The sequence below is a fragment of the Ovis aries genome, chromosome 9 (genome assembly GCF_016772045.2).
Source record: "Ovis aries strain OAR_USU_Benz2616 breed Rambouillet chromosome 9, ARS-UI_Ramb_v3.0, whole genome shotgun sequence".
In the NCBI taxonomy this organism is placed as follows: Eukaryota; Metazoa; Chordata; class Mammalia; order Artiodactyla; family Bovidae; genus Ovis; species Ovis aries.
In genome coordinates, this window is record NC_056062.1 from 22,974,423 (window position 1) to 23,001,076 (window position 26,654).

The 26,654-nt window shown below is 42.7% G+C and overlaps 1 protein-coding gene across 3 annotated transcripts in view; it reads left to right on the forward strand.

Annotated features, from left to right (window-relative positions):
* The window catches only part of ADCY8 (adenylate cyclase 8), a 235,114-nt gene that overhangs the window by 125,822 nt on the left and 82,638 nt on the right, over positions 1-26,654 (forward strand). For 2 of the 3 annotated variants that reach the window (XM_027972893.3, XM_027972894.3), the window contains exons 7-8: positions 2,505-2,775; positions 21,607-21,804. In XM_027972893.3, coding sequence (XP_027828694.1) covers positions 2,505-2,775; positions 21,607-21,804 — 469 coding nt within the window. The remainder of the gene's footprint in view (positions 1-2,504; positions 2,776-21,606; positions 21,805-26,654) is intronic. The other variant, XM_027972895.3, reaches the window with a different exon arrangement.

The following is a 26,654-nucleotide window of genomic DNA, read 5'->3' on the forward strand; positions in this document are numbered from 1 at the left end:
CCACAGAATGATAAAATGTAGAATCCAGAGACAATACCAAATGGGGTTGGTGTGTAACTTGATTATTTTTAAAGAAAATCAGCCATCGGACTTTATAAAACACTTCCAAGAGTTTCATTTTGCCTGCGAGAAAAAGACAGCTTTCAAGCACCCAGCTCTGAGACTGATCTGAGAAAGACTGGGACACCTTTTTAGTTCATGGAAGGTGAAACAACTTTTTTATTCTCCTAGTTCAACACTACTGAGCTGAATTCCTATATATTAACAAAATTTATCATGCATGCTTTTATTTTTAGTATGGATGTACCTTGGAGATACTGCAAACTGGATTCTAGACCACTACAATAAAGCAAATATTCCAATAAAACAAATCACACGAAGTTTTTGGTTTCTCAGCACATAAAAGTTATGTTAACACTATACCATAGCTTATTGAGGATGCAATAGCAGTACGTCTGAAAAAATACGCATACCTCAATTAAAAAATTGTTTCTTGCTAAAAAGATGCTAACCACCACCCGCGCCTTCAGCAAGTTGTAATCATTTTGCGACAATAACATCAAAGATCACGGATCATCATAACAAATACAATAGTGGACAAGTTTGAAATGTTTCAAAAATTACCAAAACATGACACAGACATAAAGTGAGTAAAGGTTGTTGGAAAAATGGCTCTGATAGACTTGCTCAGTGCAAGGTCGCCACAGACCTTCAATTTGTATTTAAAAAGAAATGAAATAGCTGTGAAGCAAAATAAAGGGAAGTACAGTAAAGTGAAGCCTGCTTGTATTTTACCTCACTTTTGACATCAATGACTGTATACAAGAATACTTATTTGGAAAATGTGCAGAATCTACCTTAAATGATCAGAAATGCACTGTTGGCAATTTCTTTATATGTCTTTGCAGTGAATTATTTTCTCTGTAAGCAAGACAGGTGACAGAGGGAAGCAGAGATAGTACTAAGTAAAATGCATTTGGAAAAGTCATTTTAAAAAAATTGTTTCCTTGGATATATTGTTTCTAGAATCCAGAAGCCAAGCAAAGTCTTAAGTATCTACATTATTCATTCATTCATATATTCAAGAGCATTGAAGTCAGCGAAGAGAAATGAATTTGTGCTGAATCAGGAATGTGGGGTGAGCGTTCTAGGCAAGGAGAATGGCTTGCTCTGAGTTTAGCAGGTGTGAAATAGCACCTTGAATTTGAGGACATGCCAATTACTTGATTAGCTGGAGAGAGTGTCAGTGAATGAGCCTTGAAGGAGAAGGATCCACAGAATAGAAGCCTTATAGATCTTGTTCAGAACATATACTGTATCCCATAAGCATTGAGGAGGCATGGAATAAACAACAGAAATAAAATAGTGCCATTCTAAAGAGTACTTCAAGTGGTTTTTTTTTTTTTTTTTTTGTAGCTCGTGTAGTGTGCCACGAACTGTTTTGACTGCCTTACATGAATCAACTCTTACAATACTTGTGATGACCCTAAGAAATGAATGCTATTATTTTCACCATTTTTATGGGTGAGAAAATAGACACCTAGAAATGTTAAATAACTTGTCCAAGATCTTTCAGCTAGCAAGTGGTAGAGCTAGGGCTTCAGTGCAAGCAACCTGGCCAAAGTGTCTGTGCTTGTAAGCAACAAGCGAGTCTGCCCAGACCACAGCACAGCACAACAAGCAGTCAGATTCAGGTAGTGACGAGGATAGAAAAGCTTTTGTCCGGAAGGATTTACCATGTGACATTCCCAAGATTCACATCAGATCTTTAAAGCACTTGACGTCATCTGTTGTTTGGCTAAAAAAAGAAACTAGAATCTCGGACTGTGATGGCTAATACAAGTCTGTTACCTTGTGAGTGAGCCTAGCCCACACATATCCACAGCTTTGTTCTCTTCTGCTTTTCACATACACGTTACAGGGGAAATCGCATCTTACAGTGGTTTTCCTAAAGGATCCCTCCATGTAGCCCTGTGGACTTGTAAGACCTGCCTTTGTTCTTAAGAAGATTATAGATAAATTGAAGAAATAAGGCACAAATGTGTGAAAATTGAAATGATAGGAAAAGTAGACACTTGCATGGTAATCTGACAATAATTGCCGTTGGATTCAGCAACATTTATAGAACTTGATTTTCCGAAATAATCAACACAACTGAAAAAAAAAATCACGTGTGTTTAAAAATTACTGAGATCAGGCCAACAGTCATGAGGGAAAAAAGGAGGTTGCTTAAATGTGTCTCAATGGGGCTGCAATTTATCAGAGGCTACAGGGTCCCTTGGGGTGAAGTTGGTAATAGATACTCTGCTCATTGATTTCTGCTTATATTTCTGTTTTCTTTTATTCTTTTTGCTTTTTTTCAGAGGAACAGATACAGTCCTTGAGGACATGTCCTCCCAGCACCCATGTACAGGCCTGATTTGGGGTTTGCACAAGAACCAAAAACAGAGATGGCCTTTGCAAGCCAGGTCAGGTGTATGACAACCTATGCTTTGTCCACACAGGCGGATTCACATTTCCAAAGCCACGCTGGACTGCCTCAACGGTGACTATAACGTGGAAGAGGGCCACGGAAAAGAGAGGAATGAATTCTTGAGGAAGCATAATATAGAGACCTATTTAATTAAGCAGCCTGAGGAGAGTCTGCTGTCTTTGCCCGAAGACATCGTCAAGGAGTCTGTGAGCTCCTCAGACAGGAGAAACAGCGGGGCGACGTTCACAGAGGGATCTTGGAGCCCTGAACTGCCCTTCGATAACATAGTGGGGAAACAGAACGTAAGTCCTGGCTTCCTTCTTCTGGTTTGCTGTGAATGCATGTGCACCTCCAACCCAGATGCCTCAGGGAAAACCGATTCATCTTTAACCTTTTCTCCATTGAGCATCTTAATCGTAAATGATCAAACATGTATCCTCAGGATGGAATTAACTCATGCAGTCAATTTCAGGAAATGCCAGGAATACCAGAGGGTTCTCAACGCCCACTTCTTTTTTTTTTTTTTTTTTGACCTAGTTAAAAATAAATGTCATGTGAAGCTGGATTATCAGTTTACCAAAATGAATCCCTCATGTTGGAGAAGATAAACCTCATGTTATGAAACTAGCAACAGAAGAGGAAGGTCAAATCCATGAGAATGTCTTTTTTTTTCAGTTAGTTGGCTAGCTCAGAGAACTGAGATACCCTCTGAAATTTAGAATCAGAAGGTCACTGTTGATTGGGAAATATAATAGCTTCAAGTGAGGTAAAGGTGAGGTCATTCAAGAGTAGCAAGCGATTTCAAAGCCAGTGCTATTTTTATGTAGCATGGATTTGCATCTTCTATGAGAGATAGGATGGGCATCCCTGGTGGCTCAGCTGGTAAAGAATCCACCTGCAATGCAGGAGACACAGGTTTGATTCCTGGTTCAGGAAGATCCCCTGGAGGAGGGCATGGCAATCTGCTCCAGTATTCTTGTCTGGAGAATCCCATGGACAGAGGAATCTGGTGGGCTGTAGTCCATAGGGTCACAAAGAGTCAGACGTGACTGAAGCGACTGAGCAGTGAACGCATGAGACACAGGGCAACACAGTCAGTACATAAAGTGTAAATGATCAAAGAATCAAATTTTTTTTAACTATATCTTCAAATACTAGAATCACACTAAACCCAGTGAGATGCTCTTACTCTGAGAAGCACCAGAGAACTGAGGTTGATCAAAAGAGAACCGAAGTGGCTTCAGGGATGCTCTACTGCCCAGAGTGCTTGGTCAGAGCATGGGCAAAATCACCTGCTCAGACGTGGGTTTTCCCTTTCATTATTTAGGCCAGGCACACATAGTTGACCTTTTGTAAGTTATGTGAATTCATTGCACTTTTTTAAAGAAACTTACCCAAAAAAGTCCATATATAATACTTGTAAACAGCTTCTGACATGCTCCTGAGCCAAGGAAAAGCTGAAGCTGCTATGAAGTAAACAGACCAAATTGATAGTATCTGGAGCTTTGTGAAGACATATAGAAGTTAATTATTTTAACCCCCAGAGCTGAACATTTCTCATTGACTTGTCATTAAGAAAAATCTGTCTGCTTAAAGGCATGTGAAATAGAAAAGGTTAAAATGCTGAGAGTCTTGCCTCTTTCTTCTGCATTTGAAAGATGAAAGATGAGGCCAGGGTAACCTCCGTTTCCTTCCAGCTCTGTGTAAAGGAGCAGTAGATCAATGCATGGAACCCATTCCACTGGGCAAAGATGCAGGTTCAACCGTGTCTGCATGCATTGCAAGAGTCGACCCTTAGATCTTCAGTGTTCTATTGTGAGTGTTTACTTTCCTCCGAAATTATTATGCCCACACAAGTCATCACTGATTTCAATACCTACCTCTTTCCATCCCTAAATTGGTGCGCATGGTACAATTTGCTATTATAGAAAATTACAGTCTTAAATACTTCCTGGAGTTGGTGCATGCCCCGCTGAAAGTACCATCTGTTTCCTCTGTCTATTGTTAACTTGAGCCTGAATGCTGGTTATTTTAAATAAGATGCACACCTCACCCTGAGCACCTCAGTAACTGTGCATAAAGTTGTCTCTCTTGCTTTTATGTTTTTCCTTTTATTTTTGGTCTTTCCTTTTGAAAAACTCTGTCCATTTAAGCTGATTGTGGAAATGAGGATACTTTCTGTTAATAATTGTTCTAGTCTCAGTGTGCCTATCCTTGCTACTAAGAATTGAGAACCCAGAAGAGAGGCAGAGATACTTGGTTTTAATTCATGATTGACTGATCTGGTAGAATTATATAGGAATACTAGAAATATTTCTCTGCTAATTTCCTAATGATCTTAACTGATATCATAAAGATGTCATTATTAGTCAAAGATTATTATTTTTGGTGTTTAACCATACCATATATTTCTTAAGATGCCTGAGTTTTGCCTGTATTTACCATCTTCAGGATGAGTAATCTCAGTTTGTTTTGATGTCTTAAGACTTAAGAGCCAATGATATGCTGATAACCAAGTGGTACTAATAACATTTTGGAAACGATTAAGTCAATTAAAATGGTCACAGATGCACTTGTGCTTAGCTCTGGAAGTCAGCAAGCCATATGTGCAGTGCAGGGACATAGAGTGTGCCTGGAAGAGATCAAGACTGGTCTGGCTGAGCCTGTGCTCTGCCAAATCACCCGGTCAGTACTACAGAAAGCCCAGAGCACCAAGTGTTAGCTTAACACAGACAAAACATACTAATGCTTTGTTGGGGGTTTTCTAGCTAAATTGGCCAGATGTTTTAGCTTCTATTGATTCATACAGTATGCTTTGAAATATTTTTAATGACAGCGGTATGCCATGCTGTAATCCATGCTATATAAATAGCAGATGTTTGGATAGTTACATTCTCATGTATTCATTCATTCAATAAAGATTAATTGAGCATCTGTTTCATGCCAACTACTGCTAAAATAATAGAGAAGGAGGGACAGAGGAAAGAAACACTTTAGAGATGAAGTCAGCCAGTAGTTTATATGCTTCGGGAAGACAGGGATTGTGTCTGTTTCCCTTATCACTTTTGAGTCCACAATCAGAACATTACCTAGTGAATAACAAGGCTTGTTTACAGTTTGCTAACTGATTGAATTAAACTGATTAAATGAATAAATGTGGGTAGAAAAGGAGACGACCCAATCAAGTTTAACTTCCTGGTTTTTTGCTTGGATCTGACAGGCTGGATGGTAGACCTGCCCATCAAAATAAGCAATACTGGAATGGAAGGAAACACTAAAAGCCTGGGAGAGGTCCAGGGGGAGATATCCAAAAGGCTGTTGAACACACACTTCTGGAGTTTAAGCATAAAAGGACTACACAAGGGATGTGAGTCTGGTAACATTTGAGGATAGATGAAACCACGAGAGTGAAAGAGGTCATGCTAAGGAATATGCAAAATAAAACAGTAAGAAAGTATAAGACAGACATGCAGGGACACCAGGTGGAGGTAAAGGAGAGTCAGGATCCCATGACAGAGACAGATAGGAAGCAAAGTGACCAGTAGAGATTAGGCGATGAGGTATCATGGAAGCCGCCAGAGCAGAGCATTTTGAGAAGGATGAGGTGATCAACAGTGGCCAGTGTAGCCAAGAGGCCCAGTTAAAGGACGACTGAAAATTGCCAATTTGAATTGGATTGGAAAACAACATTGGCAAGAGGCAGACTTGCTGCAGTGGTGAAGTCAGAAGCCAGATTGTCCAAGTTGATATGAGAGAGCTCTAGATTTCCAAGAACCCCAACTCCACCCCAGTCCCCTCTCCACTACCCATTTCAGGAGTCTGTTAGTAGTTTGCAGGAGCAAGGGAAGTCACTTAGAATTATTCCTGGCCTCTATGTGAGTCTTCAGTCCCAATCTATGCCTGAAGATAATCTCTTGGTTTAGATGTTGTACATCTTCCCAGCCCCTATATCTGTGCCCCATTGGGCTAAAACTGCTTCAGCCCGCTCTTGGACACTCTAAACACTTATGCTTTTTATCCTTTACTCTTGACATGGGCAAACGATTTGCCCACCGATTTGCTGTCCTGGCTCCATGAACCCTGGCTCAGATACCTGTGAGGTTTCTTATGCTCTGAGCCTGAGTGAAATGAAATTAAGAAAACTTAGAAGGCAAGAAGCTTATGATTATACGTGGACTATTAAAATGTAAGATTACAAAAGTAAATGTAGATGGCTGAAGTACACCAAAAGTGTGAACATTTTGACCTCAAGGAGGATATCCAAGAAATTTCAAGGCTAGGTTGTTGAGTGAGTCATCAACATGGTCATTGAATTTCTCAGAACAGAGACAAAATTTGAGATGAAAATGAAGACATAAGAAAAGGGTCCTTGTTCTGAAGATCATATTTTCCCCATGCTATAACTGAAATCTGTTTGTAAGCTTGAGCTCTGGTTCATTCAATTGCTTAACAGTCAGTCTTTGAGATGGTGAGGATCCTGTAAGGAGAAGACAGACTTGGCCCCCATCTTTCATGAGCTTACATTTTAAGGGAGTAGAGAATGCAGACAATTAATCAAAACACAAAAGTACTGAGAAGTAAATATAGATGGATATATGACTAAGGATCAAATAGAATTACTGCAGACTTACTACATCAAGAGACCTCTGAAATTTTTATATGAGTGTTGAAAGAACCCTGCATTTGAATGACCTGGAAAAGAACATTATATATAGTAGGAACAGCTTGTGCAAAGACCCTGGGTGGGAAAAAAGTTTAGTGCGTTAGAAGAACAAAAAGGCCCAAGTGACTAGAGCATAGTGAGTGGGGAAGGAAGGAACACAAAATGAAGTTAAAGGAGACAGAGGCTGAGCTTGAAAACCTGGTTGACTTTGGATCTTATTCTAGGGAAGTGATAGAACTATTTTAAGCTGGCCAGTGACATGATTTGATTTAGATGTTTAAGAGATCATTCCAGCTGCCTGTGGAGAATGGATTGTAGGGAGCAAGAATGGATTCATTAGACAAGCAGCATTTTTACTTATGATTTATATGAGGATATCAAAGGTTGAAGCTTTTATGTCTCTATAAAGTGCATTGTGTGAGGACATGAATCATTTTAACTTGATTTTGTGTGTGTGTGTTTTATTGGAGTATAGTGGCTTTACACTACTATGTCAGTGTGAGTTTCTGCTGTACAGCAAAGTGCAACTTAACTTGATTTTTATGACAGGTGATATGCCAAGAGAGGTGGAGCTACTCTTTTAGAAGCAAACTCCCTTTTAAAGCCTGGGTTCTCTCCCCCATTTATTGAGAAATCATCACCATTGTCCCATCCCTCCTTTTCACATTGATCATGACATCAGAACCTAGGCATTTTTCCATTACTCCTCTAGACCTTTTAAAAGAATCACTGGCAGGGAAAGCATAGATTTGGTACTTCTGTTGTATATATTAGTTGTTTCTGTACAGTAGACTGACTTTGGTCATTATTCATGAAGCTCATATGTGCACTGTGAAGATCGCAAACAAATGAAATTATTTTAGATCTGCTTCCAAACCACCATCATAAAGCAAATGTCACAATAAAACTGGTCACACCAATATTTTGGTTTCCCAGTGCATACAGGTTAGATTAACAGTATACAGTAATCTATTACACGTGTGATAACATTATGTCTTAAAAAAAATGTACATACCTTAATTAGAAAACATATTTTTGCTAAAAAAGATAACCATCACTTGAGCTTTCAGTGAATCATAGTAGTAACAGCACAGATCATGATCACAGATCACAGCAGACATAATGCAGTAGTCTGAAATATTGTAAGAGTCACTACAATGTGACACAAAGACACCAAGTGAGCAAATACAGTTTTAAAAAAATGGCACCCAAAGACTCGCCTGAGGCAGGGTTCCACAAACCTTCAATTTGTCAAAACCACAATATCTGCAAAGTGCAATAAAATGAAGTGCGCTAAAATAAGGTATGCCTGTGTTCCATACAACAAGACAGAAATTAAATGCATTTCCTTACCAGGAACATAGATAAACATCCATGGCCTCACTGACACTAGCAGAAGGGGAGAGCCTGGGGCCAGGTACCATGTGGGGAGTGTTGCTCAAAGTCTTTACGTTTCATTCTCACATCAGTCTTACTGGGTCAGTTTGATGTGCCTGCTTTACAAGTGACCAAATTGTGATTTGAGAGATAAGTTCATTCCCTGAAGGGCATGTACTGAGTGAACAACAGAACTAAAATCAGAACCCGGTCATGTCTGGTTCTGAAACCTTCATGCTTTGAATCAGGCTGCATTGCCTCCTCTCTGCGTCCTGAAGATATATAGCAGGTGTCTACTGTCTACCTTGTTTCCTGGTCAGTCGGTCTTAAAAGGTCATGTGTGTGTGTGTGCACGTGTGTATGTCTTCACCCTCTGAAGATGACTCACTTTCTCAGCAGGCATATTTAGAAATTTTCTGTGAAAACTCCAGAAAAGGACCAGCTTTTCCTCCAGGTAGTATTAGCAATACCCCTAACATCTTACTCCCTGAAAGTCCTGATGTGATCATTGTTGGCATGGAAAGGGTTAAGCAGGAAAGTCTCTCTTGTCTATGCAGTAATAAAACAAGAAGTGAACCATTTGATTTAGTTGCACTTAGCCTAGAGAACTTTGAGTCCAGAAATGTGTAGGGAGTGAGGCTAGCCATGGTTAAAAGCAGGATATGAGCATATTTGTGTTATTATGTTTTTATCAGTCCCAGCTGGGACTTCTCTTAGAGCCTGTTTTCTGTAGGCATTGAAAGAAAAAAACTCTCATCTGATTGCCTTGCTGATCAAAGCCATGTGGACTTGGTGTTGAGGGCCTGTTTTCTCATAGTAAGCCAGTTAGCCCTGTGTGTCTCCTAATCTTGGGGCAAATTTCTGCAGGACCTCAAATTTGCCTCTATGATAATGGGAAGGGCTGGAACAGAAATTCAAGAGAATGGAGTCCTGGCCCTAATTCTCCGCATACTATTGCAAGGCCTTGGGCCACCGCGTCTGCCTTCCAGGCCTCAAGGTTCTCATCTGTGCAAAGGCAGAACTGGACTAGATGGTCCCATGACTTTTCTCTCAGCTCCAACATTGCCCCTTCAGTTTGTCAGCCTCAGACACATGTTGGAAGTCTGTGGCTATACTGGTGAGTTACCTACACTTCAGAATCTTGCCACCCAAAGCCCAGAGAACAAATAATTCACTAGGAATTATTTGTGATGATGGGAAGTAATGGGAATACCCCTTATTTACAGTTTTCCTGGTATAACAGTTTAGCGTAACTGTCATCTAATGAACTGTCTTAAAATGTTAATACCAAATCAGAAGCAAGAGTTAAAGCAAAAAAAAAAAAAATTATTGAGATGAAATTTCATCTAACTAGGAGATGAAGTCTGCCCTTTCTCTCTCTCAGTGTTCTGGATAATTGCATTTTGATTAAACGGAGTGGGGTGGGGGGGAACCAAACATCGTTATAAACATCATCACACTTTGCTATTTTTCAGGCAAAATGATCATTCAGGCAAAATAATCAACATGACCGTTGTATTCTCCTGTCAAGAAATACTGATCACTAGGGTTTGATTTCTTTCCTTCTGTTTCTCTCTAAAGGTGGGATGCAAACTAAGTGGCAGGCCCCTTCTTTTTGCCTATGAAAGGCCAGAAGACAAAGAACAGTCTTAATTCAATGGGGAGGGAGGTGGGAGGGGGGTTCATGTTTGGGAATGCATGTAAGAATTAAAGATTTTAAAATTTAAAAAATAAAAAACTAAAATTTAAAAAAAAAAAAAAAAAAAAAAACTCATTTTACTTTAGCATTTGACTTGGGCAAGTCCGTCCCCCCAGAGGTCCATTTGTTTCCTCATTTGTTTCCTCATTCGTGCAGCCACTGATTATTCAACTACTTAAAGAACTACGATTTGCTAAGCCTTGTACTGGGTGCTGAGGACAGGGAGATGCTGAAAGAGGTGCAAGCTGTCTGGGAGCTCACAGTCCAGTGGTATTACTAGCAGGTCATCAGGCTCAGTGGACATTGTTCTCATTCTAGCAGAACTGAATAGTGATCCCAGGTAGTCAGTGAAGACCTTCCCCAGGAGGGAAGGTTAAGCTGAAATCTACAGACAAGCAGGAGTAAAGCAAAGGATGAGGGAACAAGACCCCAGGAGGAGAGAAAAGACAGGGCCATCATCTCAGCCTGGGTTTCGGCTCCTGAGGACCAAATCACATGCTTCTCCTCTCCCTCTGAGAACCCTGACCTGAAGTTTCTACCCCTAAAAATGCCCGAAATACTGGGCAGTGGCCTTGAAGAGGAAGCTGTGTTTTCCAAATCAGCTGCTTCTTTGACAAGCTGCTGAGTATCTAATTGTCTGTGTTCAGTCTTGGTATAGAGGAAGCCACAGGCAAATTTTCCTCCATAGGTAATTTCTTTTGAACCACTTTTAACGTCAGATTAAGCTTTGATGTTCATTGGATGGGACATCTGCAGGCTTTGGGGATAGACACCATGATGGGTTCTGGACATTTCCCCGAAGTCCATCTGTACTCTTCCAGTAACATGGCTTGTACTGACAACAAAAGTGCCCAGGCTGCTCTTAGCCCCAACTCTGAAGATAGCAGCTGAGTTCAGCCAGGAATTAGAGGGATCTGGTTTTTCACTCTCTTCAGAAAGGCAAATGGATTTGAAGCCATCCAGAAAGGGTTGAGTGGATTAAGTGGGCATTTTGATCCATTAACTTTGACGCAACATCCCCACTTTCTCTGAAATTCCAGAGATAGACTGAGGTGGAAAAGATAAAGGGAGAGATGAGTTTGTGGCTCGTATGGAATTGCAGCTCTGGAAAGGAGCTTATAAGTTGGCACAAGACATAGCCTGTGGCTCCCCCATGGCCAATAGATGGCTGAAACTTTGCTAAACTCATTGGAGTCTTCTTTCACCAAGGATTGACTAGTTGTTTCAGGAACCCTAAACATCTGAGGAACTGGACCCAATGAACGCAGTGGTAGTTTATTTTTAATTTTTATTTTTGACCATGCAGAGAGGCATGTGGAATCTAATTTCCCCGACCAAGGATCTTCACCAATGGACTGCCAGGGAAGTCCCAATAGTATTTTAAACATGTGAAGATAATTGTATGATATTTTAAATGTGTGAAGGTAGGTAGGAAAAGAAAGCAAAAAATCTGCTTGTTTGCTTTTTTACTTATTTCCTCAATTTGAAAAAATAGCTGTGGATTTAAGTTTTATTCATCTTGGTGCCAGTTTTTCTGGGCTGAGATGTGTCACTGTAAAAGTTTTTCATTGAGTTATGTCAAGATTTTCCCACCTTTTCTCCATGAATACCTTTCATTGTTCTGACCCCATGTGATTTATATATATCAAAGTTTTTCTTTCCAAAGAAAATTGCATTTGATGTGAGTGAATTTGCAGTCCCTCTTTTTAAAGTGAGTTGGCACATGTGTCATGACCCGCCATTGCTACTGCTCTTCACAAGGAAACGAATGGTCCCATCATAAGATGATTCCGTTCCAGCCCAGAGCACAGACCCTGAATATTTCTGTTGGCCTGGCCAGCTTCATCTTGACTATTGGTGTATGTACTTATTTTCACTTCACATGGAGTTTACAAGGAGTTATAGTCCTAATTCCTTGGATATTGATGGAATTTTTTGAATGACCATCATGTCTCAAGGATCTTCAAACTACTACTGTGAATTCCAGGTTATGAACCACTAGATTCCATTGTGTCTTTCCCACTCCATGACTTCTGTATCACTTTTAGGCCCTTAAAGGATCTTTTCACAGCTTGAGATGATAAGAGCTCCATATACATCATATACGGTAGCACCCACTCAGGTGTCCATATCTTGAGAGTACTTAGACACAGGACTGTTCTTAAGTGATAAACTCAGAAACAACCATTAGGAATAATGATAGCCAGGAAGAGCTAAATTAATTGGATCGATCTAATAAAGTGTGTGGTAGAAAAGTTAGGATAAGAGGAGGTAGAAGCCAGGGAGCAGCCTCCTCTTTTCCCAGTTTTGTCCTGCTATTGTTACCCCCCAGGGTTCTTGGCCTTCTCTATATAGAGATTGATCAAAGGCCAGACAAGAAATTTAGGCAAGGCTTTACTGGGGCCCCTGCTGTAGCAGGAGGGAGTGAGAACAAGTAGCAGGTTCACTTGCTTGCTCATTCCCCAAAGTGGGGGTGAGCTTGTTCCTTACATGGGGTGAGGGTAAGGATGTATCCAGGGGTCTGGCCAGAAGGGTGGCTGGGGTTGTTTGTCCACCCTTTAGGTGGTGTTGTGCAGGGGGCATGCACAGAACCCTGCTTTTGCTACCAACTCCCTGTTTTTGCTCCTGGCTCTTCAGAAGTGGCAGTTGGGCTTTTTTGGTCTTTTTGTATCTTTTGTTCAGAATTTGCCCCAACCCCACATGCACAAAGTTATTTTTAGTCCCTTACAGTTTCTTCCTATTTTGTGGTTCGTGGAGAGGTGCGTTCAGGTGCAAGCATTGCAGCACTGCAGCCAAGGGTCCCGGGTCCCAGTCTGTCACCCCATCTCTGCTGAAAAGTTTAGAGGCTGGATTCTTGAAGGTCAGTAATGTGAGCTCCTTTGAAGCTGAATCCAGGAAAGTATCAGTCACTAAACTTAATCAGCCAAATTGTATAGTAAGACCCATAGACTTATAGCACCAAATATGAGCAATTTATCAGCAACTCTTGATAGAATGTAATGGTTAGATAGCATCACCAACTCAGTGGACATCAGTTCAGTTCAGTCACTCAGTGTTGTCCGACTCTTCGCAACCCCATGAATCGCAGCATGCCAGGCCTCCCTGTCCATCACCAACTCCCGGAGTTCACTCAGATTCACATCCATTGAGTCAGTGATGCCATCCAGCCATCTCATCCTCTGTCGTCCCCTTCTCCTCCTGCCCCCAATCCCTCCCAGCATCAGAGTCTTTTCCAATGAGTCAACTCTTCACATGAGGTGGCCAAAGTACTGGAGTTTCAGCTTTAGCATCATTCCTTCCAAAGAAATCCCAGGGCTGATCTCCTTCAGAATAGACTGGTTGGATCTCAGTGGACATGAATCTGAACAAATTCTGGGAAATAGTGAAGGACAGGGGAGCCTGGAGTGCTGCAGTCCATGAGGTCTCAAAGAATCAGACACGACTTAGCGGCTGAACAACAACTTGATGTAATACTTAGGCCACATTCCTCAGTGAAAAGAGTTACTTCAGAACCTTTTAAAAAAGATTAAAAGTTAGGTAATTCTTATATTTAAATTTTCTGCAAATTTCTGTTAAGTAAACAAAGACACAGATATAACACACATACACTAATTTTTCCCATGGCATTAACATTTCTGAAAAACCTACATCACTGATGTTCACAAGAAATCTGAATAACTTTGGTCCTGATAGATGATTGTTTATTTATTACCTGAGCTGAAATTTTCTGATTGCCAACCCAATCCATTGCCAGAACAAAGGGTCACTTGGTCAGTGGGCTAGTGGCCACCTCTCCAGCCATAGTCAATTACATTTTGGCCCAGTCATTTCAGTGCTGTGACTACTTTGATTCACACCTATCCTGTGGCTTTATAAACAAGCCATCAGTGTGTTGGTTTCTCTCGCCCCAGCTCGTGAGCCAAATCCAGAGGGAAATCCTGCCTCCCTCCCTAAGTCCACACCATCCCTCTCACCCACTCTACCCAGTCCTGAGATGAGGTCCAAGCCGGGGTTTGCACATCTCTTCCACACATTACTGTGGATGTGATATTTTAAAAGCTAATAATTCAATTGGCAGCTTGCCCCCAAATCATCTAACTTCAAAGTGGCCACATCTAAATGGGCGTGCCAAGTTCTGCTTCAGCCAATTCTGCAGCAGTTTAGCAACTATTTTTGATTAAAAATGGCTCAAGTGTGTAATGACAAGAGTACAATCCTATTCCCAAAGTGAGATTAGCATCTTTCTGAGAAATTCAGAGGATGAAATCAGACTTAAGGGATCCTGAACTAGTTAGCAGATGGGTCAAACAGAGCCAGACAAGCTCCTGGCTGGACAAAATCAGTGTCAGACACCGCTTGTCCTAGGTTAATCTGGCTCTGAGGTCCTTGGATCAGAGCTCTGGGACAAAATCTTGAATGCTGGAGCTTCCCTCTGTGGGCTCCAGGTAACCTTGTTTCGAGAGCTCTGCCCAATTACCTGGAATTGTGGTCAGCCCAAAAATTCAGCCACAAATGACCATTTGCCCACCCCTCAGCTAAAGGGCTAATCCCATGGACGGAGGAGCCTGGTAGGCTGCAGTCCATGGGGTCGCTGAGGGTCAGACACGACTGAGCGACTTCACTTTCACTTTTCACTTTCATGCATTGGAGAAGGAAATGGCAACCCACTCCAGTGTTCTTGCCTGGAGAATCCCAGGGACGGGGGAGCCGGGTGGGCTGCCGTCTCTGGGGTCGCACAGAGTCGGACACGACTGAAGCAACTTAGCAGCAGCAGCAGCAGCTAAGGGGAGGGGCTTCCTAGGTGGCACTAGTGGTAAGAACCCTCCTGCCAATGCAGGAGATACAAGAGACGCAGTTCGATCCCTGTGTTGGGAAGATCCCCTGGAGGAGGGCATGGCAACCCACTCCAGTACTCTTGCCTGGAGAATCCCATGGACAGAGGAGCCTGGCAGGCTACAGTCCACAGGGTCGCACAGAGTAGGACAGGACTGAAGCAACCTAGCACGGACGCAGTCCAAAGGCAACCAACCAGCATATCTGTGTCCAATGCCAGGAGCCACTAGTAGGATGAACTGAAACAAAGAGTGAGGCATTTAATGTCAGACAAAGGACCCTGGGAAAGGAACCTAACACATCTGGGACCTAAAACCCCAAATAAGTAAACTGTCTTGATGATCTGCCCTACCGATGTTAGTCAAAAGTTCAAGAGTGCGTTTGTGGGGTTCAAATCAGCAGCAAATTAGTAAATGTTTATTGTGGATTCTGCCAGAATTTTGGGATATCTTCCTGGTTATTGTTTTGTTCTCTTAATCATAAACAGTTTGAAATTTCAGACCACAAAGTGACAAAGGAGCTTATACATTTTTTATTCCTTATCCAATGCAGCATCCAGCCAATATTTGCACACTTCCGATTCTGCTCCAAAGTGGGAAGCAGTGAAGGATCAAATAGCCCAGGCCCCAGACTGACATTGTTTGCTGACAATTGAGAATAGGCATCCAGGCTACAGAGAGGTGCTGGAATCCTGGAGCAGGCTGGCTAGAAATGTCCGGACTATTATTTCAGCCAACAGAGTGGACATTCTGATGCTTGTTATTTCGTTTCCTGGTGCAGAAGCTATGAGCCTATTATGAAAATTCCTTCAGCTCTTCCTGTGGTTGTATTCTGTAAACCTCCTCCCACAGTAAGATCTCATTAAACATTCTTTTGATTTGTTTGGGAGATAGGTGATGATGGGATAAATATCTTAAAGAGAGAGAAAGTAAGCAATATCCCTAATTTTAGGAAAAGCATCAGGTATATCATTTGAATGTGACATTTCATTTTTTCTCAGTACAGACAGGGAAAATTGTGGCAATCTTGGCTAATACCCCTTGCTTATAAAGAATGGTCTAATTCACTAACACCTCCATTGTTTTCAAAAGGAAAAATTGTTACATGGCAGGTTCTGGAAAGCCCCATGTGGATATTTTCCCTGGGACCCCCAGCTCAGTGTTTTCCCAAATAAATACCACCTAGAATGGCAACCCACTCCAGTATTCTTGCCTGGAGAATCCCATGGATGGAGGAGCCTGGTAGGCCACAGTCCACGGGGTAGAGTAGGACACAACTGAGTGACTTCACTCACTTCACTAGAACCTTCTTACCAGAAAAACATGACATGCATACCCAAAGAAATCTCCGCTCCCCATCCCTGGATTTGAGGGGGAAAAACAATAATTGTTCCACTTTCAAATGCAACAAGCATTCTTCCTGGAGCAAGTAATTTTGGACTAGATCACCTCAAAGCTTTCCCAAGTGAGCTTTCATAAAAAGAACACAAAAATAAATTTAAAAAAAAAAGTCTTCTCTTCTGGGGGCTGGTTGGGTGTGGTTAATAAACAGTAGAAGGAAAAAAATGAGCTTTCCTGGTGGCTCAGTGGAAAAGAATGTACCTGCCAATGCAGGAGATACAGGAGACTTGGTTTCGATCCCTGGGTCAGGAAGATCTCCCGACTAGGAAATGGCAACCTGCTCCAACATTCTCGCCTGGGAACTCCCATGGACAGGGGAACCTGGAAGGCTACAATCCATGTGGTCACAAAGAGTAGGGCACAACTGAGCATAGCACAGAATAAAAAAGAGCTCTAATGTGTACACCTGAGAGCCCTTATTCAGGCTTAGTGTTTGTTCCTGGCGATTTCTTCTCGCATTGGCCTATAGTTGCAGGACACAGAAAATAGGTTAGGGACTAAAACGTACAATTTCTGCCTTTTCCGCAATCTAAACCCTGCAGGAGACAAGTTTGAAGTGGAGCCACTGAGGCCTCCAGATGAGGCTCAGGGAGATGCTGCCGTAGGAGTGATGGGAGGAAGCTCTGGAGCAGCTGAGGAAGCTGCTGGGCACACCTGCTTTGGAGTGCAGCCTCCAGCTTGAGGCTGGAAGCAGTCAGAGGCTGGGGAGAGGATAAGCCATCTCCGCGTAAGAGACAGAGGTCCCTGTGAGGTTCTGAGCCTGCTGGGCTGGGCATCTTCTCTGGGTCTTTCCCAATCAATAGCGAGCTGGCCTACAGTGCAGGATTTCAGTCACAACTACCTATCACTTAATGTCAAGACTCCATCTCCAGCAGGGCTAAAAGATGACACCCTTTCACTGATAACTTTAACCTTTGCTTTATTCTGGTTCATGGGAAACACTCAAGCTGATGTTTATCCAGGCATTGGTCCCAGAAAGGACTGTAGGTTAGTGCTTTCCCGTCTGTGATCTCATGTTCTGGATTCCAAACACCTGAATAAAACCCCATGCTGAGAAGCATCATAAAGCTGCCTTTCAAGGTTGTTGCTCTTGGCTGGAATTCTCTTAAGCTGTTGTGGCAATGCCTGTTATCCCAGGCTGATCAAAAACTAGGCATTTAATTGAATAGTAGGAAAACAAACTACTTCTTATTTAATAAATGCAATTTGGTAAACAAAGTCTAAATTTGGAGTCCATTTTGGGGAGGACAGGAAAAGCATCACCAGACTTTTGGTTGCAAGAGACTGAAAACAGTGCCCTAAGAATAGTCTGACACAGCCATTCAACCTTTCATTCACGCATGCCTTCATTCATTCCGAAAGTGCTTATTAAGAATGTATCAAATATGCCAGATGCTGAAGGTTTAGTTATGGGTAAAACTCAGTGCCTGGCCCTCCAGATCAGAGCCTAGAGAAACAGGCAAACCCACAATGAGGCGGTAACAATACCTCACAGTAACTGCTGTGCTAAGGATACGTGCAGACTCATAATAGGCTTCTTGCAGAAGATGATGTCTGAATTGAGTTTTAAAGAAGCAGCAGGACATTCTCCCTAGCTGCCACACATTCAGGTGCAGAAAATGTAGTAGACTGAGTGACTGTTTACTAGGTCATACTGTGTTAGTTGCCCAGGCTCCAACACAGAGTCTGATGTCATTTGCATTCAGTCTGATTCTGCGCAATAGTATACCCAAGGTATGGACAAAGTGGAGAGCATTGTTGTGCCCTATGTGGAAACCGTGTCACCTGTGAAGTGATTGGGAAAGCTGACACCATTAGCCTGTGGAAGAAAAGTGGAGGGGAGTAAATAGATTATATTCAGAGATCAGAAACAGATCCACTAAGTAAGAGTTGCAAACAAAACCAGGGAAGAACTTTAGCATGCTATTTCCAAAGTGGTCCTCCATGAACCATGTAGAGGAGATCTGAGCAAAAACTGTTTCATGGTTATAAAAGTTTGGAAAATGCAGTTTAAAAGCCTGATTTCTGCAGAACTTATCAGTACCTTTATTTCAGTAATGTGTACTGTGAGACTCCAATAGGAGGTTATAAGAATTTTTTCATTCAACACACCAGTACCGAGTGCCTACTTTAGTGCCAGGTTCTGACATACACACTCCAGACAAAGAGATTCACAAAAGAAACAAAATCCTTTCTCTGGAGGAGAGTAATGAGAATGGATGGCGGTAAACAAAAAGTGGATCCACATTTCCTAAACTGATTTGTCCATAAACCATTTTGTAAAGAAGCATTCCTTCATTCCTGTGTTCCTTAGAACAAGATTTTGGGGAAAGAGTTAATGAAGAGAATCTTGTGATGAAAGAGAGGGATGATTTCCTCAAATTCCAGAACGGAGACTGTGCAGGCTGATTTACAGCATCTACACGGGTGCTGCAGAGGGCATTTGAAGACTGGAATACGTGATCCATAAGAGCTAAAGTGTTTTTGACTCAACAAAACTGGATGTTTCTAGAGTACACTTTCAGTCTGAGATCTCATTAGGAGTAATTTGTTATTTGCTGGCACAAACTGATTAAGAAATACCAAATATATGACTATCCATGAAGCCATAGGACCTATTTTAAAAAAAGAAAAAAGTAGGTTGTTACTGTGTACACAGATAAACATGATTCTGAAAGAACAGGCTTCTGGTCATGATGAGTGTGAAAGGGTTTATATTCTCCTACCGCATCCAAATGAAGTTTACAAAATCCCAAGACTCTCAGCAAGACCCTATGTTCAGAAACTTGAGTTCAGAAGGAACTCTGGTTTTCATCTGGGAGTCAATCATTTTTTTTTTCCCCACACATCAAAGCATGCAGGATCTTAGCTCCCCAACCAGGGATTGAACCCATGTCCTCTGCAGCTGAAGCGTGGAGCCTTAACCATCTTAAATGCTGCTGAGCTACTAGGAAAGTCCCACAGGGTTTAAACAATTTGCCCAAATTCATAGACCTGGAATGGAGTTTGGAAAATTATGTTCCCAATGGTACTGGGCACACCTCAGTTTGTGTTTTGGGTCTGCCGTGAGCAGCAGAGTGTCTTTCCCACCTCCTCTCTGAGATAGAAGACTGAATTCTGACATTTCCAAACAGTGGAGAGAATTTCTGCCCAAGAAGATGATAGGAGATCCACAGAGGGTAGGCTCTAGTCTCCTTCACCTTCTGAGATGCTGTTCTAAAAACATTTAACACCAGAGCTCAAACCCTCTGCCCTATATGAACCCTGCTCTTCGGTTTTCTAAAATACTGGTACCTGCTTCCTTCTCTTGGATCCAGCTCTCCTCCTCACCGCTCATCCTGCCATACCTCCACCTGATATTTGTTTTTTTTTCTCTGTGCTTGCCTCCTTGGTACTCAGTGCTGAAATTAGCTTCAGTATCCTCAGAACATATACTGTACTTGCTCATGTTGGCACCTGTGACTCCATCTTTTGTCGTGTGGCTAGAGAAAAGGTTTTCAGTAAATTCTACCAGTGATAAAGCTCTGCTCTAGTTCTTTAGAGACTATAAATTTAGGTTATGTCGAGTATCTCCATGATGATTAAACGGAAGAGTCCAACAGTGTCATAGGAGGAATCCTCATGGAATGGGCTAGTGGGCTCCATGAGATCAAAGCCCCCAACTCTGGCTCCAGAGTCAGAGAGTCTGACCTGGCTGCAGAGAAGCTGATGGCTCATGAGTATAATTCTTTGAGGCTCATGAAGCTCCAATACTTTGGTCACCTGATGCAAAGAGCCAACTCATTGGAAAAAACCCTGGTGCTGGGAAAGATTGAGGGCAAGAGGAGAAGGAGGTGATAGAGGATGAGATTGGTTGAATGGCATCACCGACTCAATGGACATGAGTTTGAGCCAACTCCAGAACATAGTGAAGGACAGGGGAGCCTGGCGTGCTGTAGTTCAGGGGGTCACAAGGAGTCAGACATGACTAAGCGACTGAACAACCACACGTGTATATGAAGGATTCAGGCAGCAGGACCTCCAAGGTGTTCTGTCCGCTCTCACAGGCTGTTATTCCATGACTGCATCATCTTATCTCAGTCTAGCTTATGGTCTAACATGGGCCAAGATGAGAGGCTGGCAGAGAAAAGAAGATGCAGTGAGTGTGTTCAGAGGCAGAGCTTTCTCTTCCCCTCTACAGAGGTACTGCATCCTCCACCTCTTCTCAAGAAATCTTCTGGGGGAGGAGATGAGCCTTGCTGTCCTTATATCCCTCGAGCTCCAACTCTCATGTTTTAGGTCAAAGAAGTTGAAATTGGAGCTGTGAGTGGGTGTTGCCTTTGGCTGGATCCCACTGGTTGATCTTGTCACCTGCAGCTAAGATGCCAGGAGACGGAGTCCCCTCTGCCGAATCTGCTGGGTCTTCCTAAGCCAGTGCTATTTCTGCATCCGTGTGGCCACACCCAATGATCAACCATGATGGTTGTGCCTTTCCCCACCTCTTGCTGTTTAATCCTGTGAAACAGTGAGAGGCTGCAACTGCTTGCATTTTTGCCTAAAGGAAATCAAACACATATATCTATATGAAAATATAGATATATAACAGTCTATGGGGAAAAAACATTTGTCAAGTATAAAAGGTCTAACAATCTCCATCAAGATTAAGTAGCAGATTCTGGCTCATTTGACTGTCCATGAGAAATGCTTAAAAAAAAAAAATGCAAGCCATTCGTCCCCAAGTCTCTCCACCACCATTCAAGGAAAGACCACGTGAAAATGTGGAATCTACTTGGTTGGAGAGGATCATTTCTATGGGCTTTTCAGCTCTGTTTTCCCTTCTGTTATTTGTATTGGTTTTCTTTCTCTCAAACCAGGGATGTGCCTGGTTAGAGAAGGCTCTTGGTTAACATTTGCAAACTGACAGCTCTCCCTGTACCTGAACCGAAGGAATTCAGTGCACCTACACAGAGGAGAGGGAAATGTCCCCCTTGATATACTGTTTTTCCAGGTTGTGTTTCTGGGAACCAAATGCTAACTTATCGACTTCTGTAGGTTTCACTGAATACAACTGCATGGAATGCTCTTACTGTTTGCGATGCAACCTAATCTGAACACATTGCCTTTCTTTTTAATCCAAAGGGGACTAGCAGGTTTATTGTGTTTGCATGTGCTTTCCCCCTAGACTCTGGCTGCCCTAACAAGAAATTCAATAAATCTACTTCCAAACCATCTTGCACAAGCTTTGCATGTCCAGTCTGGGCCTGAGGAAATTAACAAGAGAATAGAACATACCATCGACTTGCGGAGTGGTGATAAATTGAGAAGAGAGCATATCAAGCCATTCTCACTGATGTTTAAAGACTCCAGCCTGGAGCACAAGGTAGAGCTGGGTCTCCACAGTGGCTCTTTTTCTGAAATAAATGGTTGTAAATGTTCATGGGACTAGAGAGCGAGCCCAGGGGCTGCGGTTTTGGTTGAGTGTGTTTGTTGTGTGTTTGCTTGGTTTGATACTGTCTTTTCTTTTTCTCTTTGAAAATCATGAGTAGACTGAAGGCCATGAAAGGAGATGCTAGTTAGATAAAGAGAGGGTCAAGTTTGCTCTTTATGGAAAAGATGATGGAAAGAACAAAGGAGTTCCTTCCACTTTGAGATTATTAACCCAAGTGACGTTAGCACCCACTTGCCATTGATTTTAGGTGAATCTGCTACCCTTGTAACCTAGTATGTGAGGGCACCCAATAACCTAATGCAAGTATTAGTGATAAACACTGTCTTTGTTAGATTGTAGACACCTGTTCTCCCATTTTCCCAGTTGTCCGCTGCTCAGAGTTCCCCTGATGTACGCATAGTACATGGTAGTGGATTCAGAATTGGGTTCCAGTTCCACCTCTGCCACTTCCTTGCTGTGTGACCTTCAGTAAGTGAAGGAGGCTCTGAGCAGGAGATCCTCTCTATACAGTGAGGCTGATGGACATGCCTCCCTGTTAATTTAAGATGAAATGCTCCAGGCAATGCCTTGATGAGATCAACTGCTCAAATGTGGCCACCATTACTGTATTGATGGTGACTTAGTTTCTTGCCCCTTCTCCCCTCCCCCCAGCACCAAACCATGAGTGGGTGCTGTCCCTGGGTAACTAGGCTGCTCGTTTGCACTGATGGAAGTTGACAGACCTTCCTTGGCTGAGCACAGGAGGTGCTTAGCATCTGTAGGAGCCTCTGGCAAGAACAGCAGGGGATTTGCAAGCAAATTTCAGGAGTTTGATTCGATACTCTGCAAAGCTCCAGTGAACAATTTTTTGCAAGTTTGCTCAGCTGCCTGGGAGATTCTACTTTGCTGGGTTTGGAGAATTCACACTTCCAAGCACATGCATTATTCCCAGTGAGTCTCTTTGATAACTATCTGAAGGTTGCAAACTCCAAAATTAAGATCTTTACCTGCCATTCACAGTTTGAATGTATTGTGTCTATGTACTAACAAAACAAAAGGCAAAGAAACACTTTGCCTATTCAACAACCCTCCCCACCCCACCCCCCACCATTGCAGGTGGATTTTTCTTGTTAGTAATATAATTAAAGGCATTTTCTATCCTGGCTTCTCCATTGAAGGAGCTAGGAAAGGCAGGGTGGTCTTACAAAGAATCTTCTCAATTAGACTGTGTCCAGAGCTGTACAAAAACTCTTTTATTCATTCTTGCTAAAGATGTACTTGCTTCACCGACGACCTGACCCCTGCAGACTAGAGATCGTTTCTAATGTATTTTATTCAATAATGTCTGGTGCTCACCTGCAGGCCCTGGTGTTGGAGGGGCATTGGAGCTAGAGGAGGCACTATGTATCAGAGGTTGCTTTCTGTGACCAGGGAGGTTCTTCTAGAAGCAAGGGACAGCATCCGCTCCTGAACAGACACATGGGGATTAGGTCACTGATAGTCCAGTCTTACACCATCTAGCCCGTGCTCTGCATAACATGGGCTCCCAGGAGCGAGCAACCAAGACACACCGGATAGTGCTCACCCCCCTCATGTTACAGACACAGTCCTCATTGACTCCTGCTCAGAGACCCTCTCCAGGGGCAACACTACTGCTGAGCAGAGGATATATCATAAGTAGTAACCAGTGGTTATTTCACCCTGGAGAAGAAAATGGCAACCTGCTCCAGTATTCCTGCCTGGGAAATCCCATGGACAGAAGAGCCTGGCAGGTTACAGTTCATGGGGTCACAAAAACAAGAAGTGCAATTCATGGGGTCAAACATGACTAGCAACTGAACAACAGGTACCATTCTAAGTTATGTGCTTTCCTGGTGGCTCAGTGGTTAAGACTCTGCCTGCCAAGCAGGAGACGCGGGTTCGATTCCAGGGTCAGGAAGATCCCATAGAGAAGGAAATGGCAGCCCACTCCAATAGTCTTGCTGGGAAATCCCATGGACAGAGTCCGGCTACAGACTCCACGGCTACAGTCCGTGGAGTCACCAAGAGTCAAATAGGACTTAGCGACTACACAACAACCGTTTCTAAGCTATGAGCACAAACTGACAATGACAATAAGAAATATTGGGTTGGCCAGAGTTCATTCGGGTTTTTCATAAGATGTTACAGAAAAACCCAAATGAACTTTTTTGGCCAACCCAATGGATGTTATAAAGAGCCTCCTTTTATACTTGATGAAATGGAGCATGGAGAAATGATTCAGTAGCCCACCCAAACTCAAGCTGTCAGTATAGGGACTGTAATCTGAGCTCACTGTGACCCCAAAGCCAGTGCCCTGGTCTGGTCAGGACACTGCCCCTCCCAGGAGCCCTGAGGATCTGCTACCCCAGGCCCTTGTCTGGAGAAGGCAATCCTGTGCCATCTTCATTCTCTTCTCTTTGAACTTTGGGTGAAGTGGAAACTCAGGGCAGGGATTTGGGAGACAGGTCAGGTAAGAAAGGGTCCCAGAGGCCTTACCGAAATAAAAGCAGAGCCTTTAAATCCACAGGACTCCAGAATTAGAGCATAGCATCAGTGTACACCTACTCTGTGGCCAGCGTTTCCGTATACTGGCCTATTGCATCCTCAGGGAAGCATTACTATCTTGCTTACTTTTGTAAGAGAAAACTGAACCTCTTAGAGGTTAAGTAGAAGTTATAGATCTCAGAATTTGGTTGCCATATTTCCTTGACTCTAAGGTACCATCGCCTGTGAGGTGTTCGGTTTCTATGCAGCACTAAGAAAAACCACCCAATAGACAGTCAACAAGGAAATTCACATGCCTCTCCCTGGGTATTGGTTAGATGAAAAAACAAAAATCCTCTCCAAGAAGCTGAACTCCAAAGTGGAATGCACATGGCTGTGCCGCCTGAGTTCACACTCTGAATGTGATCTTCAAAAAAAGTCAGGCAGAGAATTTAAAGTGGTCTCTGCCTGCAATGCAGGATTCCTGGGTTTGATTCCTGAGTTAGGAAGATCCCTTGGAGAAGGGAAAGACTACCCACTCCAGTATTCTGGCCTGGGGAATTAATGGACTGTATAAGACCAAGAGGTGGCAAAGAGTCGGACACGGCGGAGAAACTTTCACTTCACTGGGTTCATATTGCCCCCTAGTGACCAGTAGCAGCAATCACAAACCTCCCTGGAAGAATTCAAGATTTTAAGTCTCCAATGACAGTAAGATAACTCTCTGATTTCAGTGTTAAAAGGTAGGGTAAAAATTGTGCATCTTAGATTTGTTGAAATATTTACTGTATTTGTGACTCCAAAGTCTTGTCTCTTCCCACTGCCCTACCCTGCTTTTTGAAGGCAAGTTTGGACCCAAAATGTATATTTTCTGAGAGAAAAACTGGAAATGGAAGCAATGATTTTTACCTTGGAAATTCTGTAGGAAGAAATGGCTTCATTCTGTTTGAACAATATATGGTTATTTGAATAAGGGAAACTGTTTTCCTTTCCACCTTTATTTGTAAATTGGAGAACGTGAAAAACCGCTTTGAAATGTCATCTAGACACTTCTTGTAAAAATTAGCATATGTACCAAGCTTTATGTGAAGTGCGACTTTTACCCGCCTCCCAGTGTTGCATAAATACTTGTTGAATGACTGACCGCTACTGCTGCTGCTAAGTCACTTCAGTCGTGTCCGACTCTGTGCAACCCCATATAGACGGCAGCCCACCAGGCTCCCCCGTCCCTGGGATTCTCCAGGCAAGAACACTGGAGTGGGTTGCCATTTCCTTCTCCAATGCATGAAAGTGAAAAGTGAAAGTGAAGTTTCTCAGTCGTGTCCAACTCTTGGTGACCCCATGGACTGCAGCCTAGCAGGCTCCTCCGTCCCTGGGATTTTCCAGTCAAGAGTACTGAAGACTCGGGTTAATAAGGAGAATCTTTGAGGAGATTGCCTCACCCCTGCAACTGGCCTCAAGCTATATGTTGTGAATCCTAAGAGCCAAAAGACATGGGTTGCTTTTGGTCTGACTCTTGACAGCGGAGTTCCAGGAGAAAAGATTGTAATGTCCTGCTTACTCCCTGCCATGTCATCTCATGGTGGTTCACGGGATGTCCACACAGAGGAATCTTCCGAGTTAAGCTTCAGAAAGTGTGTTCGTGACTCCTGTGTCTTAGCCAAGTTTGAACGGCACACTTTCCTTCTCTGTCCTCAGGTTTTCTCACCTGTGAAATGAGATAGTTGGGCAGCTCCTGGTAGCTTTCAGCTGTCAGTGCTTTGAGGCTGTGAATTCCCGAAGGTCTTGATGAACACACGTCCTGGTTTGCCCAGTTTACGTCCGTTTTCTCGATGTAATGATAAATAGCAGCTCCAGTCACTCAAAAATCACACAGGTGACACGTCATGTGACCCCAGGCTTAGATCTTGGCCTGGTTAGAAGTAGTGATTCTCAACATCTTCACTCCCCTGCAACCACATGAGATTTCTGGGAAGACTCCAGAATGGGGGTAGAGCCCTTATCCAGTCATCTAAGGTTCCCTCCACTAAAGAATTCTCTGCCTGTCTTTAATTTCCGGCTAAAATTTCCTAAATGGAGCTTATAGATCTCAGGGGCGAAAAAAAAAAAAATAGAACTGTGATAAAGAGATGTCGGAATCATGGTGTTTGTCACATGCTGTCAGTCATATTGGGTTTTTTCTTCTAATATATATGAATTTTTTTCCTAAAAATGGTAATGCATTTGCCCTAGCAAAAGCTTGTACCAAGCATATAAAAGTGAAAAGTGAAAGTGAAGAAACAAAGAAAATGACATCT